This window comes from Momordica charantia (assembly GCF_013281855.1).
Source record: "Momordica charantia cultivar OHB3-1 chromosome 5 unlocalized genomic scaffold, Mcharantia_2.0 BLBB01000005.1, whole genome shotgun sequence".
Lineage (NCBI taxonomy): Eukaryota > Viridiplantae > Streptophyta > Magnoliopsida > Cucurbitales > Cucurbitaceae > Momordica > Momordica charantia.
The window spans coordinates 23,248,443-23,265,166 of NW_028275163.1; the positions used below are offsets into that span (position 1 = coordinate 23,248,443).

The 16,724-nt window shown below is 36.9% G+C and overlaps 3 protein-coding genes across 3 annotated transcripts; 2 read left to right on the forward strand and 1 right to left on the reverse strand.

Moving 5' to 3' along the window:
• Positions 1-672: 672 nt before the first annotated feature.
• On the forward strand, positions 673-8,795 carry PIP5K9 (phosphatidyl inositol monophosphate 5 kinase). The gene is made up of 9 exons (XM_022288945.2): positions 673-924; positions 1,832-3,234; positions 3,645-3,812; positions 4,966-5,131; positions 5,986-6,096; positions 6,335-6,522; positions 6,769-6,926; positions 7,865-8,030; positions 8,227-8,795. Exons 2-9 carry the CDS (start codon positions 1,973-1,975, stop codon positions 8,501-8,503), a joined length of 2,496 nt encoding a protein of 831 aa, XP_022144637.1. The 5' UTR covers positions 673-924; positions 1,832-1,972; the 3' UTR covers positions 8,504-8,795.
• Positions 8,796-9,314: 519 nt separating this feature from the next.
• On the reverse strand, positions 9,315-12,247 carry LOC111014386 (hydroxyproline-rich glycoprotein family protein). The gene is made up of 7 exons (XM_022289092.2): positions 11,978-12,247; positions 11,711-11,880; positions 11,117-11,193; positions 10,912-10,977; positions 10,696-10,770; positions 10,536-10,610; positions 9,315-9,920 (listed from the first exon to the last, which is right to left on the reverse strand). The coding sequence occupies exons 1-7, from the start codon at positions 12,127-12,129 to the stop codon at positions 9,519-9,521; spliced, it is 1,017 nt and encodes a 338-aa protein (XP_022144784.1). The 5' UTR covers positions 12,130-12,247; the 3' UTR covers positions 9,315-9,518.
• A 2,146-nt stretch (positions 12,248-14,393) lies between these two features.
• LOC111014250 (ras-related protein RABC2a) lies at positions 14,394-16,707 on the forward strand. Its single transcript, XM_022288915.2, has 7 exons — positions 14,394-14,625; positions 14,743-14,908; positions 15,079-15,147; positions 15,410-15,475; positions 15,753-15,874; positions 16,093-16,221; positions 16,311-16,707. Exons 2-7 carry the CDS (start codon positions 14,767-14,769, stop codon positions 16,419-16,421), a joined length of 639 nt encoding a protein of 212 aa, XP_022144607.1. The 5' UTR covers positions 14,394-14,625; positions 14,743-14,766; the 3' UTR covers positions 16,422-16,707.
• Positions 16,708-16,724: the final 17 nt, after the last annotated feature.

Consider the following 16,724-nt stretch of genomic DNA (forward strand, 5'->3'; position numbering starts at 1 on the left):
TTGAGTAATCACAACATGAATGTTATGCCTTGTTGTAAAATAATACAAATTTGTATTAATATATTGAAATTTCATTTACTAATTAGAAAATTTTATAAAATATAAATTTCTTTTTTGAAACATTATAAAATATAATTGATAAATACATATCCGTACACCATTATGATGTATTTGGAAAGGACAAAGAAAAAAGGCACGAGGTTTCTGAAATCTTATCAACTTGCTCTTAATTTATTAATTAATGTAACTAAAATAGAAGCCATGTATAAATTAGAAAGGGAGAGTATGATATAAAATATCCATTAACACATCGACATTTTCGTGTATTTATAGGTTCGACATCAAAAGAAGGGCTAAATCAACATTTCTATCATGTCACAAAAGAATAAACGAAATATAGAAAATATCAACAAAATGTCATGAAAAAAATGATACCTTAACCATTGAACTATGTTCAATTTAGTAAAATAAATTAAAATTAAATAATATATGAAGTCCAAAATATATAAGGAACTAATATTTGAATTCGAGACTTTTTAGTTATCCAAGTTGATGGGAAAGTTTTTTTTTTTTTTTAATTTTTGAAAAAAGAAAAAAAGTTCTAGAGACCAATGAAATGGGCAGAAAATGGGTTTTTATTTATTTATTTTTGGTTATGGAAGCAACGTCTGGCTAAAGATTAAGGGAAAGATGGGTTGCTGGCTTGGTTCAAAAGTAATAAGGTGGGAGGATTTGATCCATTATCGTCACCGTCGAAGCGAAAAAGATTGATCCGAAAGCGAGTCAGAGAAACTTCGGAAGTTGTTTTTACCACTTGCAATCCCACCTACTCTGCTTTTGCTTCACCAATTCCTCATCTCACCCGCAGATCCTCCTCTCCTCCCACTTTTCTGCAACTTGCTTCTTTGACTCTCTTCTCCGGGGGTACAATCTCTCTCTCTCTCTCTGTGTTGTGTTTTATTCCATTTTTGTTCATGCTGAGTAAATTTTTGGATGCAGTTGAAATCCTTACCTGCTTAATTTTTTTTTTTTGGAAGTATTTTGTGTTTTTATGCTACTTCCTTTGAATCATAGCTGTTTGGAAAATCGACCAGGAAAGTCAACCATGTAATGGTGAACTTGTGAGTTGGTTGATTTTCTTGTGATGTTTGTTTTACGAGAATTATTGGAACACGAGTCACTGGGAAACGGATTCTTGCAATACGGCATTTAACCAAACGGACAATCTGTAAGGCGGAATTGATTTTCGTTTGCCACAGGATTTTGTTGCCTCTCGCGTCAGGCCTACTTCCGCGAGTTTTCTCCGTGGTTTGATTTCGCCTGTCCGATTATATCAGAACTACGGAAGCAGAACGAGTTTGATTATATGTGTTCGCAACATTTTTTATGAAATTAGCTTTGAAGATGGTTCTAGATCTCATTTGTTTAGTAGGTTATTGGTAGTCCAATCAACACACTGTATTCAAGATGGACGTGTTCTCTGTTGATTTCCACTATTCTCTGTACACTGTTCGCTTTGCGTCTTTCTGGCCTTGTTATCATTGTTCTTTTAATTCTCTTTTCCTATAACAAATCTTTTTGTTATTTGCTCTCCTGAAAAACTGGAATCTTTGTGTTCTCACCTCTAAAGTCAGTCATGGAACCCAGCAAATAATTAAAACTGCTCTGTTCTGCTCTTTTTTTTTTTTTTTCCCTTTTCTGGCTTCTTTTCATATTTAGAATATCATCCACAACAAAAAAAATTGATTTTACCACGCTCCCTAAGCCCATCTTATTGCTAGACTTTGTTTTGGATCCATACTAACAAGTCTCTTATTTCTGCTGTTAATAGATCAAAGAACCAAAGTTGAAGTGAATAATTTTCTTCCCGCAGTAAACATTCTTTCTACGACATCCTGTCTGTTTTTATAGCGGATGAGGTACATTGGAAAGTAATATTCTAATAAGAAACCGTCTCCTTTGGGCATTTTGCATGTCTGGCCCTGAAGCCATTGTTGAAAACGTGGAAGGGGCACTTTCTTCTGCAGAGAGAACAAAATCTCTTGATGCCATTTCTAGCAAAGACTTCACATCTGCGATAACAAATGGTGAAGCTGTTCATACCTCTGAATCCGCTCGCTTTAGAGTTGGGGAGCTATTGCTGCTCAATGGGGAGCTGTATTCCGGGTCTCTTCTTGGCAACATCCCTGAGGGCACGGGGAAATATGTCTGGTCAGATGGATGCATATATGAGGGTGAGTGGAGAAGGGGGATGAGGCAGGGGAATGGAAGAATTCGATTTCCTTCTGGAGCAGTTTACGAGGGTGAATTTTCAGGTGGTTATATGCATGGTACAGGGACATATATCGGGCCTGATAATTTAACTTATAAGGGACGATGGAAATTAAATTTGAAACATGGTTTAGGCTATCAAGTCTATCCGAATGGAGATATTTTTGAAGGCTCTTGGATGCAGGGAATACCCGAAGGGCCCGGTAAGTATACTTGGACTAATGGAAATATTTATTTGGGAAATATGAAAGCAGGGAAGATGTCAGGGAAAGGAACTCTTACTTGGATAAATGGTGACTCATTTGAAGGAAACTGGTTGGGTGGCATGATGCATGGGTTCGGGGTATACATGTGGAGTGATGGAGGCTGCTATGTGGGGACGTGGACAAGAGGCCTGAAGGATGGCAAAGGATCATTCTATCCCAAAGGAAGCCGCATTACAGCAGTTCAAGAAATTTACCTAAAGGCTTTGCGGAAAAGAGGGTTGTTGCCCGACTTAAGAAAGCAGAATCATGCGCATATTCATCATGCTACTTCTGGGGATATGGGAAATTTCAAAGTTGGTGAGAACCAGCAATCCTCTCGTGTTTCATCTGATAAGCTCTCAAAGGGAAATCTGTTAAATCTGGAACAGTATCGCTCTAAAAACGTTTCCCTTGAAAGGCGCTGGAGTCTTGAGGTATCAATTGAAAAAGTGCTTGGACATGATTCTTCATCAGGGTTATCAGAATATGACTTGGGTGGACATGAAGTAGATGCAAAAATCCCAATTTTGGAACGCGAGTATATGCAAGGTGTACTTATTAGTGAGCTTGTAATAGATAATAGTTTTTCCTCCCCATCATCAAGAAGAGCAAAACGAAAACAGAAAAAGCTGGTCAAAGAGGTTAAGAAACCAGGCGAAATGATCATAAAAGGTCATAGGAGTTACGATTTGATGCTGAGTTTACAACTCGGAATCAGGTACACTCATTTAGCTACAAAATCTCGAATTGTGTTTCTTTGTAGAATATCCTACATTTATTTCTTTATTTGTTGCTTGTGCCTGGATTTTGATAATTATATTGAACTCTTTACTCGGTATGGAAGTAGTAATCATGATTATCAGACGCACCTGGTCGTAGAAATAATGTTACAATGGACAATAGATTAATGAAGAAAAGGGACTAGATGAGAATGGCTTAAATTCTCTATCAGTTTCTTATAGGATTCAGGGATGATGCTTTCTTGTGTACTTCCGTTCTATAACTCAAAACCCAGGCTTGCTTATTAGTTACTACTGTGATTATATCTGAAAAAGCAGCCACTGTATGGTCTTTATCCCGTCAACAATTTTGAGAAGTTAATGTTGAACATGCATAGAATGTGGTCAGATATACTGTGGGCAAAATTACACCCATACAAAGGCGAGAAGTCAGGAGTTCAGACTTTGGTCCTCGAGCAAGCTTTTGGATGAATTTCCCTAAAGAAGGCTCCCAATTGACTCCACCTCATCAATCAGAAGATTTTAAGTGGAAAGATTATTGTCCGATGGTCTTCAGGTTAGATGCTGCTTTTTACAACATTTAGGGTGGTTTTTGCACAGTACATTCATCAATTGTTTCGTCTATATGCAGAGCCATAGGATGCAAAACATTATTCTACATACCTTCATTTGTTGATTCATTCATATGATAAGTTGTGGGGTGCAATATATTTTTCTTGATAACTTAATACACGTAAAGTAGTTACCCATGAGCCTATGTATGGATGCACATAGTATATTATCTTTCAGGGGCTTATGTTCACTTTCAAGGGATATAAACATTTATGTGGAGATGCCTAATTTTGCATATGATTGCTATGATTCACGTCATTTAGATGTGGGTACTTGTTTACCAATTACCATAATTAAAAGATCCTATTTGATGTAGAAATTTGGTCAGTAATGGAGCTGCTAAGACGATAGCCATATAAAATTTTGGATGCCTTTCTAGATTCTTACTTCTTTGTTGCCGTACAGCTTTAATAAATACTACTTGAGAGAGGGCTTTCTTATGGTTTATATGGAATGAAAAGAAAGAAATCATTTGATAGTTGCTTTGAATCACTATCCTTTTTGGCCCTTTCTTGGGGGTAAAAATATCCCACTTTTTCAAAATTACAGTACGTATCAGAAGATTTTTATGTGCAAGGATCAACTATCTTTTAATTATTGTCCAATCATTATTCATATGAAGACTCTTTCATGATAGTTTTTCTAGAATATGTAGTTTGCCATGTTGTTTCAAAGTAAACTTCATGAAATGCTTTTCTTGTAAGTTGTAATTATGAACTGGAGGATCCAATATATTTTAGTTATGCAATTGTACGAGCAAATGATTTATGAAAGATGCTCTTCTTTTCTGTCTTTTCTGTCGATAATATTTTTCTCAAATACCTTAATGCAGTTCTTTCGGTAAATTGCTTTGTTCCACCCTGGGTATCTTCTTTATGTGGAAGATCAAGGTTTAGTTAAAGTCTGTCTAGTTTCAAGATAGGAGAATGTACTTGATCGATCCCCTTAGTTTGTTGTACATGCCAACGTGCATTTACAAAAGGTTGCAAGAAAGAAAAAACGTAGTTCTCAAAAAGAAGAGATGTGTACAATAATATTGGAATGCATGCTTCATCCATATTCCTCTTGATTCTAGTCCTAATAAAAATTTGTTATAGGAACCTGAGGGAGATGTTTAAGATTGATGCTGCGGATTACATGATGTCCATCTGTGGAAATGATGCTCTTAGAGAACTATCTTCACCTGGGAAGAGTGGTAGTGTCTTCTTTCTGTCCCAAGATGATCGTTTCATGATTAAAACGCTCCGAAAATCTGAAGTTAAGGTGAGTTCATCTCTACTTAGAATGATCTGAACATACAAATTGTGACACACCCCTACGTGCAATGATTATATTTTCATATAAATTGTAGATTGTCCCAAGCAACTTCTCCATAGCACGTAGAGATTTTTTTCTCCTTTTCCAACTCCATTCAGTACTTCATCCTGGTAATCATGCACCAGCTTACTTGCATGAGCATTGATTTTTCATATTTTGAAAAATCCAGTTTCTGCTCAAATGAAGATTTGAATTAACAATTAGATCGCAGAGTTGATTAATTTATTCTCCCCAACTTCAGGGATTATTTCTGGCCTCCATTTGGCGTTGGAACTTTTTTAGTCGAAGTTGATATTTTTCTTTTTGCTGCTTGTGCTTTGATTCGTTGTGTTGAGCATGGTAGTAAAAGACTCCTATGGAGCCCATATATTTCACAGTTTTTGGAACGGGGTTTGTCACAGGTATATACAAAACTCATGCTTGTTGTATGGTTTCGATAACTTTAATAATTGTCCATGGATGAAAAATATCCTACCAACCATGGGATTTTAGAGGTGGGTTCTTATTTTAAAAAGTAGTTCTTGAGAGATGAGCAGTAGCAAGAAGAGTGATAGTACTTTCTAATTTTAACTTCAATGTGGTTTATCATTAGTTAATCTTAATTACTACTTCTGATTAATATCTACAGTGATCATAATTGTTTCATGATCTGGTATTTAAATACGATATTTTTCTTCTTCATGGGAAGAGCCAATCGGCCCAATCCTTCAACCACCCAGTGTCCCCACTTGAGTCACAAGCCTGTGTTACCAAGCTCAGGATGTCATATTATTATAACACTGACCAATGTTCTGCTGTAGGTTCTTCTGAGGATGCTTCCAGATTATCATCATCATGTGAGGTCGTATGAGAATACACTTATAACCAAATTTTTTGGTCTTCATAGAATCAAACCGTCAAGCGGTCAAAAGGTATTAAACACCAAAACTTGGAGTTTTTGTCTAAGCCTGTGACCTTCATCGTTCTTCCACATATGATGCATTCTATATGTCCACTGGCTGTAGAATACTGTTAATACTGGTATATCATGTGTGATTTCTGACCTTACAGTGACTGCATTATTCTTCAAACTATTTGTAATTTAAGTCGTTCAATAATAAGAACTTCAAAGTACTAATGTTCATCACCTAACGTTTGATTTTTGTGCAGTTTCGCTTTGTAGTAATGGGAAATATGTTCTGCACAGAGTTAAGAATTCATCGAAGATTTGATCTGAAGGGTTCATCCCTTGGGCGTTCAGCAGACAAGGTTGAAATAGATGAGAACACTATACTCAAGGATTTAGATTTGAACTACACCTTTTATTTGGAACCTACTTGGCGTGTGGCTTTATTAAAGTAAGTCGTACTTTCTCTATTTCATGTAAGGCTATCCCCCTCTATCCTCATTAAGTAAACATAGTAGACCAAATATTAGTGTCATAGAATTGATTTGTCTAGTAAGCATGTTATACGGCTGACATAGAGCAGTACTTTGATTGAATCAACTCTTGCCACTAAACAACTATGCTGAACAAGCATTTCTTAGCATGGAAAGCATATATATATATCTTATTCTTACATCACATGTTCTTTTCTATACAGGCAGATCGAGATTGACAGTAAGTTTCTAGAAGTGCAGAATATCATGGACTATAGCCTTTTGTTGGGTGTGCATTATCGTGCCCCACAGCACCTGCAATCCCACATATCCTACAATAGAAGCATGAGGGCTGATGGATTGGGAATTCTTGCAGAGGATGGTGAGTATCATATGGGGAGATCCTTACCTTTTGGTAGTTTCAGTTGTCGTCTATAACCTTATCAGGCTTCAGATTTTAAAAAAGAATATAATTCACACAATAGGCTAAATAGCTCATATGGTAAAAAAATTAATGTGTTGGAGAGATCACGAACCGAAGCTCCCTAATTTAAAGTGCTGCTAGCTGTTGATTTTTTTTTCTTTTTTTTTAATATCCGTGTGTCTGGGTCAATTTGCGCACACATCGACTAATCACAGGTCCTGACCCTACTACATTTGGTTGACAAGGTAACTTATAGGATATTAAATCCTAGGTAGGTGACCACTATGGTTTAAACTCAATTCCCTCTAAGCCCTTTGCTACTTATAATGGTCTTTATTGACCTCTAGGCCATCCCATGATGGTTGTTAGCTGTTGATATTCTGTGATTCAAAATCAGGTATTTATTGGTTATAGAACGAAGATCTACATTTTATAATTTGATTGTTCTGTTTGCCAGTATAATATAGGTAAGCAAGGTTGGACTGGGGTAATGTCCAAAGTTCGGCAGCGAAATACTTCTCGTTTTTATATGAGTATCGAAGAAATTCTGATTTTATAGTTCTTACGGAGCAAATGAAAAATTATCTCCATTATTTTAGAGTTGGCTATTGATATGCTATGCCTCGAACTTGAACTTGAGTTTGATATTGTCTGGGATTGGTCTGTCAATTATAGTAACTTGCTAATTAACCAGCCTAAGTTCCTATTATGTTATCTATAGGCATGCTTAGGATTGGAGAATCTATCCACCTCGATACATGTAGTCATGCATTATGTGCAGTGTCATACTTCAACTATATGAACTTATTATTAGATTCGAGTATAACTTTGTGTACATCCAGTTGATTTTTTTATTGCAGTACTTGACACAACTAGTTGCTAATGTTAAATGGCAGATCCTTTCGAGGAGGACATATCAAACTACCCTCAAGGCCTTGTTTTAGTACCTCGCATAGACGATAATAGTGTTGTTGTTGGCCCCCACATCAGAGGCAGCCGTTTGCGAGCATCATCTGCTGCTGGCGGTGAGGAAGTGGATCTTCTGTTGCCTGGTACTGCAAGGTATTACTACTTTTCATTCCCCGAAGATTCTCATTCTTGTAACTACACGTGTCATTAAATTATGGATACATCATAAGATCTAGACAGTTGACTGATTCTCGATCTGTCCGATCATTATTATTACTTGAAGACCTCTGTTCAAGCACGTTTTTGTGTTGGGCTCCTGAAAAAATCCTTTAACACTCACTTTATGCAGACTCCAAATCCAACTTGGAGTGAACATGCCGGCAAGAGCAGAGCAAATTCCAGGAAAAGAAGAAAAGCAGATGTTTCATGAGGCCTACGATGTTGTTCTGTATCTGGGCATCATCGACATTCTGCAAGAGTACAACATGAGTAAGAAGATCGAACATGCATACAAATCGATTCAATTCGATTCGTTGTCCATCTCTGCTGTGGATCCTACATTCTATTCCCATCGTTTTCTTGAGTTCATTCAGAAAGTGTTCCCTCAAAATGCTCTCGCAAGCTGAGAAATGTGGCTTCATATGCATATCATTTCAATTCAATTCCTCTCATGGAAACTCTCCTGCTGCAAGAGATGGCATCATATCATACAGAAATTGGAGATCGGAGAGTGGTGGGGGTGAAAAATGGCAATGGCAATGGCAATGGCAATGACAATGACGACCCAGGTTGTGAAAGTGCTTTACAATTCTCAGGCCTTCGCTTGTAGATTATTTTAGTACTCTGTTCCACGTCCTAACATCAACTTTTGCAGTCTCTCTCCTTCAGAGTTTTAATTTATACTTCCATTCATATTGAGCTTGCGACCTTCTCTCTCCTCTAATCTAACTGAAAAGGAAATAAGGGAAATTGCCCTTCAATAATCCACAAAAATGAATTTACTTTTTTTACATGTTTTATTTTGGATCTCTTCATTTCTCGTCAAAACTCCATCTTCCATTTGCTTTGAGGCCGCTTCAATTTTACTCATTCCTAAAATATCTGCTTACGGTTATTTCTGTGTCAATTCTCTTTGATTCAATGCTTGGTTGCAAAACAAGTTCATTATAGTTTTAAATATTTCAAATTGTTTCACACGTTCTTGTTGAATATAATATTTGTTCAGCTAGAGTCTGCAATCTTCATTGTTGATGAGAATCATTAAAAATTAAAGCATTGATTTGAGGAAGTTCCTAGAAACACTCAATAACTTTAGTTTTCCTATTTCTGAAATAGACACATTTTATATAAATAATTTTTTTATTAAAAAAAAAGAGAGAGAATTTGAACCGCAAACGCAAAGGACGCATAACATTTTTCACCATGAAAAATTGAAAATAATGGCACAAGTAACAAAATTCTCTCATTTTGCCTGAAAAGATACAATAATCAAGGTATGTTAAGATTCTACATGCCAAAATATGATCATATGACGAAACAGTGCTTTAAACTTCACTAATGAGACCAACAATTAAAGTCCCCAGAACGTTCATTACCAAATTGTATTTCTCAAACCTTACTCTAATGAATTGATTCTGTGGCCTATCCCATATTGGGTGGCGGCGGTGGTGGCTGACGAACACCCTGACCTTGGAAGCCCTGTGGAGGAGGTGGCATGGGAGGTCTATTCATCTGAGTGAAATTTTCCATTGTGTTATTGCCAACTGGAGGCGGTGGAGGGATCGACGGAGTCCCACCGGGAGGAGGCATTGGTCTGGGAGGACCATTAGACATTACAGAAGGGGGAGGCGGCAAGGAGCCCGGCATTGGAGGAGGAGGAACTCTCGGTGGCGCTCCTTGCTGTGGTGGAGGTGGTGGTGGTGGAGCTTGAGGTGGCGGGGGAAGTGGCCTCGGTGGTGCACCAGATGGCACCGTTCCATTGGCTGCAGGCACAGTCTGTGGCTTGTTTGCCTCTTGTGGCTTGGATTTGAAATACAACTGCAACTGCAAATTTTCATGTTCACTATTGCCAGGTTAGGGGTCGGACACCAAAGACTAAATACTACAGCAGTAGCAGTACCATTAATAACAATAACCAATAACCAGCTAGAAAGTTAGAAGCCATTTAGATTCTTGGTTGCAAGGTTAAACGTGCTAGGTCGGTTAGGGCGCCAAAACTTGTTAAATATGAAAAAGACACAAGACCAACCATATAAAGAGTTGGCCACTCAATAGAACAGTCAAAGCATCTGCATACACAGTAACAAATACCTGCGGGCCCAAAAGCCAAAATAATTCAAAGCAGCAAGAATTGAGAGACAATCTATTCAATCAATATTTTCTGGCCCGACGCTCACAAATATAAAAAAAAATGGCCCTACAACCCATACTAACAGGTATGACAAGCTACGATGGAGTGGTACAATAACTAATTAGATTCAAGAAGAAAAAGTCTTCATTCACTGAAAAGTTAAAGATGATAAGCAGTAAATCCTAAGATACAGCTGAACTGTTGGTAGTAGGCAAAGGGTGTCAAATGAATTAAAAAAAAAGTATTCTTTATTTTTTTTTTTTCAAGTATTCTAACTAATTGTAAGAAGGAAAAGAAAAGAGTCAAACCGTGAACATTTTTGAGTCAGGATCCCAGTGTGAGAAGAATTTTGGTGTAGATTTGTCAATCTCTGTGCTTGGAACCTAAAATGCATACAAGTAAAGATCTTCAGAAACTATAAGCTGAACTATGGATCATCACGTTTTACGAATCACATGACAAATATACCTTGAACGCAATTATCTCATATGGTTCAGCTGCAAACAGAAGATATTGGTATCTTTTATCAAAGGGTTGCACCCGCTGGTCATAATAACAAGAAAGACAGTAAAATTAGCTCATAAACGAAGACGTCAATAACAATAGAAGTGATAAAATCCGACGTCATGTTTTCAGAAGCACGTGAATGATGAAACTTAGGTACAATCCAAAAATGTAGAAAACCTGCTCATAAGAGGACATAAACCGATGCCTTGGCTTTGCTAGGTCTTCAATTTCTGGATATTCAATCTGCATGATGTTACAATATAGAAGTAAAAGAAGGGTGTAGGACAAGTCAGGCACGATACAATTGAGTAGTAACCCAATAAATATCTTCAACAGATACTACAGAAGTCTGTCATACGAACTATGAACTATGAAACCATACCTGGAAAAGCAGAGATCTCTGCTTTGTCTCAGAATCAAATTGCTTTGTGACTCTATAACCAGGCCTTCCAATTTTAACTGAGAGCATGCCAGAAAAGCAGCTAATTAACACAAACTTCATTTTTAAGTTGAAACAAAAAAAGAAAAAAAAGACACATCCAACTAAGATTATAACCAAAACCTAAAATTTGAAAACTACTCTAGAACACCAGCCATTTCCGACTACAAACTCTTATTTGACATTAAACCATTTTTATACATGATTCAGTAACTTGACTGAAAAGCAGGAATCTCAAACTCCGTCTCCCTAGTGTCCTAGCAAGCTATCACGCTTAAGTTATAGATTAGCACGATCATCATGCCATAATGCTTCTAAGTTGAAATAAATGGCCAAATGGAGAGTATTATCAATTCAATTGTAAGGGATGAAAAATACAAAAGTCATTCAGTTCATATCAATCCTCACTACTCACAGCAAATTAAAATCATCTTGGTAATGACCCTTCAGAAAGATTACAAAGAAGCAACTATCAAAGCATCGTTCGCCCTCATTTAAACAATCAATGTGCCAAGAAAAAGGGGACATAAAGCTTGCCTGTTTTACGAACAGAGACCTTCCGCTTGTGGGGCTGAGGTTGAGCAGGAGCTTCCTTGGCTTCGCGGGCTGCTCTCTTGGCCAAATTAGTCTGATGCCGCTTCCCCTGCGTGTGCGCCAAGTAATTTCCCTCATTGTTGTGCAGAGTCAAGCAAAGCTTACACTCATAACTACAAAGAAAAGAAATCCCAAAAACAAAACAATTCAATTTCAAATCTTCCGACGAGCAGATGGAATTAGAATGAGCGATATAGAGAGAGGAAGGACCTTCCAAGATGATTGCGCATAAAGTAGGGATCCTTGGCGAGATCGATGGTCTCGAGAGCAAGCCGCCGAAGACGCTCTCTCCGATCAATAGCTTCATTCTGTGCAGAGGCCGCACCTCCACTTCCCGGCTTCGAGCCCCACTCTCTGTCCATTTCTCCTCGCCGTCGAACTTCGGATTCCGATTTCCGATTGACAGCTTCTTCGTACCTCCGGCGACCTAAGAATCCCTTCTGTTTATCCGAGCGAGTCGGCGAAAGGAAGTTTCTCTGCCGTCTGAAATCTGAATGACCACCAATGGGCTAAGGCCCATGGTCACTTGCAATCACCGGCCCAATACTAGACGGCCCAGCTCGCAAACGCTCGGTGAAACTATAAATTTTATTTAAATATTTATAACAAAAGTAATCTCGATAAAAAACAATATTTTTAAAAAACATTTTGAATTTTGAGGTGCATCCAGGATTCTAGGCCACGTGGCTATAATTTCTCAAACAGAGAATCCCAGAAATTTGTCCCTGTCGAACTTGAGTAATAATTCTCATGTGGACTTGTCTTCTTGTTCACGTTTTAAGATTTGAACACACGTAATCATTTATTTTAATTTAATTAGTGTTTCCTTTAATTTATGCAGAATTTCAAGTTTACTCAAATATGGATATGATATTATTTATTTTGGATATAATTTTACCTAAAATCTCTCATGGTTGTTCTATACTCATATACTCATGATCTTTTCTTTATTTAATCAATGTGATGCTTTGGTTGCATTCCTAATGATACCATTCTTTTATAGAATATAGATATAAACACCAACATAATTTAAATCATCTACATTATTGTTTAGGTTGATAGGGGATTTTGAATTAGGTGCACGTCAATTAAGCTAATGGACCAAACGAGTTGGAGATTTGGAAATAAAACCTTGTATCGGTGTGACACTCGGTCACGTATACTCCAAAACTTAAGTTAGTACTTCGAACCAAACTTAATAAGGTTGCTTATAAAGAAGCTTTGGGAAATGCAGCCTTGCCACTCTAACCCCATATATGGTGTCAACAAATTTTCCATCGGCACCATATTCTCCTTTTATTCCCAAGTTGGAGTAAGTAGATTTCCCACTAAGGTATCCCCTATTACCAGGTTAGGTTCAAAGTGGATTGTTCTTCGAGTCGGCATAACATGTAATTATGCCAGTTCCACTTCAACCCTCACGCGACTAAGCTAAGATCCAGACACGTGTTCCCAAGTGATTGATCCATGTAGCAAGTCATCAATCTACTTATAGCAATTTACGTGCCTATTTATAATATAAATACATAATAATAATTAAATACTATTCACGTTATTTGTTCATAGCATACATACATCAAAGAATAACTAATACAATATGTTCAATCTCATTTTTCTGAGAAAAAAGTTCCACAGAATTTTCTTTGACCTTTGAGAAAATATAAGTAATATCTTAATGTGAGCCTAGGCAAGCGCCTAATTTTGTACGTGGGTGAATGTTATATCAAAATACAAAAGCTTAAGACCATCCATCATTATCTTCCTTAATGATGATTGATTCCCACTAGACCTAAATTAATTAATAGATGAGAGTTGGCTTGCTTTGCTTTTGGGTGTCCAAAATGGTCCACTCTCACCCATAAAACTGTAATTTTTTTTTCTTTTTCTTTTTTGTTAAACATGCAACACAATATTGTCTCCATTATTATGGTCTTTGTTTATCAGCTGTTTGTTTTGGGACATTGACAACACATTCATGATGTTATTCACTTTTCTAAGGGTTGTTTGTTGCTATTACATAGCATCTATTTCATTCATTTTGGACTAATAAATTGCCTTCGATTCTCAGCTTTCAAAAAGTTTCACATCTTCGATATCTTTTAAGTTTATGATATAGAAGGAGATATATAAATATAAATATATGAACTTTGACAATTATGTCTATTCAAACTTAAACTAGAATCATTAACTAAATGACTACACGATATGTTTTTTCGACGAATTTTAATTCATTTGGCAAGATCGAATTAACAAATGAACGAAAGAAGTAGACAACTCACAAAATAAAGTGACACAGCCATATAAGATTCTTTTTATGAAGAACTATATTAAATCTCTTTCGTGGATTGTGCCACTTTTTTTCTTTATTGAAAATTTTTAAAGTTAGTAGATAAATTGATAGATGTCGTAACTATAATTAAATAAAAAAAAAAGAAAAACCCAGTTTTTGAAAAGTAGTTACCTCAACTTTTATTTTGAAAAACAAGTTTAAATAAAAAAGAAATGTCAACAATTATTGCACATGAACAGTTCTCCAAAAACAGAAAAATGTTGGCTTTATTTCAAAATTTGAAAACTTTTTGCAAGGAATATCTTATCAAGAATAAATAAATAAAAACACCCCATTTTTGTTTTACAAAAACAGAAGGTAGATTTCAAGCTTTATTCCAACAAAAATCTTGGATTACAAGAAACCACTTTGCTCGCACAGCAAAATCCCACCAGTTGGGAGAAGAGAAATTGGGACAAAAACATAAAATTCCACAAAAAAGGGTATATCAGAGCATACCATAACATCCAAGGAAAGAAAAGAAAAAGAGAAGAAAGGGCAAAGAACAAATACGTTGTTGTCTCAGTTGGTGCAGCTCTCACTTAGCCGTTTTCTTGGAAGTTATTCTTCTCTTTTCTTGCCAACGATTAAAATGGGTGTATAGATTGTTGTCCATTACTTTCTTCCTGTTGTCCCATTTCTCCAGTTTTTTCTCGAGAAGATCATCAGAATGGGATCTTCTTCTGGCCAGAGTGGCAGCAGCTACGATCTGTCGTTTAAGGTTTTGCTGATCGGCGATTCTGGTGTCGGCAAAAGTAGTCTTCTCCTCAGCTTCATCTCTACTTCTGCTGAAAATCTTGCCCCCACGATTGGTACGTTTTGTTTTCCCTCACCAAACCAAAACCCCACTTTTTCTTTATCATAAAGGAAGTTCTTTTTCTGCTCATAGTCTGTTTGTTTGTCCAGAACACAAGTGCCCATCTTCTTCCTTTTTTGTGGAAGTTTTAATTTCTGTATTTTGATCTGTTTTCTTTCTTATTAGGGGTGGATTTTAAGATCAAGCTGCTCAAGGTGGGTGGGAAGAGATTGAAGCTAACAATCTGGGACACTGGTAATGAAATAGCTGAAAAGGGGTTCTTTAATCTGTCATTTTTAGTTCAAATTCGGGAGATTCACTTCATTTTCTTACCATACTTCCAAGTTCCAACTTTTTCTGTTTTGTTCCCCTGTATAGAAGTTGTGGGAAGAAGAGAGTTTGCACAAATCCATTAAAATCTCAACCTTTTTCACTGTTTCTATTGTTTATTGAGCTTGTTTTGCTTCTCACTACATATGGATTGTAATTGAACTTCTAAAGATATGATTTCTTGCAGCTGGACAGGAGAGGTTCAGAACATTAACAAGCTCCTACTATAGAGGTGCCCAAGGGATTGTTCTTGGTATGGTTTTCAAACTATAAGCTCATATTTTAAAACCCGATCCTGAAGGGTGCTTTTCTGGCATTTTGCTGTCTTCTGAGCTAAGATTTGTCTGGGTACCGTGGTGTTCATTTATCCCGAAATGCTTTTAACTCGAGCCGAAATGGGGGACTATCAATGGGGGGGAAAATGAGTTTAATTTGAGAAATAGTTGTTCTAGAACAGTATTTACAATTGGTATTTGTTCCATTTGTCAATCAATGTAGTTAACTGAGTTATCTTAACTGTCTTGTTGTAGTCTATGATGTCACACGGAGAGAAACGTTCACGAACTTATCCGACATATGGGCTAAAGAAGTCGAACTCTACTTGACAAATAAGGAATGTGTCAAGATGCTTATTGGTAATAAGGTTGACAGAGTAAGTGTCTTTCTCTTTTCGAAGTTTTGTCGACAAACTATATATCGATTCTTTTCGAGCATCATACTCCATTTCAATGATGATCATTCATGGAAAGTTCCTAAGATCTATCTATCATATATATAGCTCGAAGTTATGTTCTACCATTTACGAGGGGTGCTTGGAATTTCAATATTTTTTTACTGAGAATGATAGAATTTGATGTGTGTTGAACATAGGATTCTGAAAGGGCTGTGAGCAGAGAGGAGGGGATTTCTCTAGCAAAAGAGCTTGGATCCTATTTTCTTGAATGCAGTGCTAAAACCAGAGAAAATGTGGAGAAATGCTTTGAAGAGTTGGCATTGAAGGTAGATTTTTGTCCAATCAGTCTCAAAGTAGTTAGCCTCGAGATACCCATCACCTCGTCGTTCTATAAACCTTTTCTTTTGTGCTACAGATTATGGAGGCTCCTAGTCTGATTGAAGAGGGTTCTAATGTAATTGTAAAAAGGAACATTCTGAAACAGCAGGAATTCCAGCCTGCATCAACTGAAAGTTGTTGCCTCTGATAAAACTCCGGTACGAAACATCGTTACGAAAGCACGACTCTCCTTATCGACAGTTCCTGTACATGTCTCCTCCTACTGCTCCTCCATCGTCATTAAGTTGTTGTTTGCTTAATTGACTGTAATTGGGAGTTGAAAAAAAATCAAATACATCCATCCATCAACTTGTGTAACTTTTTCCTTCCAGTTTTTTCTTCCATCTTTTGGATTGTTTGGCCTTGTATTGTACCTATCTATACTAACAAAATTCCGCGTGTATCATATGATCAAACATGTCCCTCTTTCAGTATCTAGTGATCTCACTTC

Coding starts and splice junctions, on each gene's coding strand:
- PIP5K9 (XM_022288945.2), top strand. CDS start 1,973: ATGTCTGGCCCTGAAGCCATTGTTGAAAACGTGGAAGGGGCACTTTCT. Junction 5,132..5,985: donor TCCGAAAATCTGAAGTTAAG/GTGAGTTCATCT, acceptor GTTCTGCTGTAG/GTTCTTCTGAGGATGCTTCC. Junction 6,927..7,864: donor GGGAATTCTTGCAGAGGATG/GTGAGTATCATA, acceptor GTTAAATGGCAG/ATCCTTTCGAGGAGGACATA.
- LOC111014386 (XM_022289092.2), bottom strand. CDS start 12,129: ATGGACAGAGAGTGGGGCTCGAAGCCGGGAAGTGGAGGTGCGGCCTCT. Junction 11,881..11,977: donor ATGCGCAATCATCTTGGAAG/GTCCTTCCTCTC, acceptor TTTTCTTTGTAG/TTATGAGTGTAAGCTTTGCT. Junction 10,611..10,695: donor ATGAGATAATTGCGTTCAAG/GTATATTTGTCA, acceptor TATGCATTTTAG/GTTCCAAGCACAGAGATTGA.
- LOC111014250 (XM_022288915.2), top strand. CDS start 14,767: ATGGGATCTTCTTCTGGCCAGAGTGGCAGCAGCTACGATCTGTCGTTT. Junction 14,909..15,078: donor AAATCTTGCCCCCACGATTG/GTACGTTTTGTT, acceptor CTTTCTTATTAG/GGGTGGATTTTAAGATCAAG. Junction 15,875..16,092: donor TTGGTAATAAGGTTGACAGA/GTAAGTGTCTTT, acceptor TGTTGAACATAG/GATTCTGAAAGGGCTGTGAG.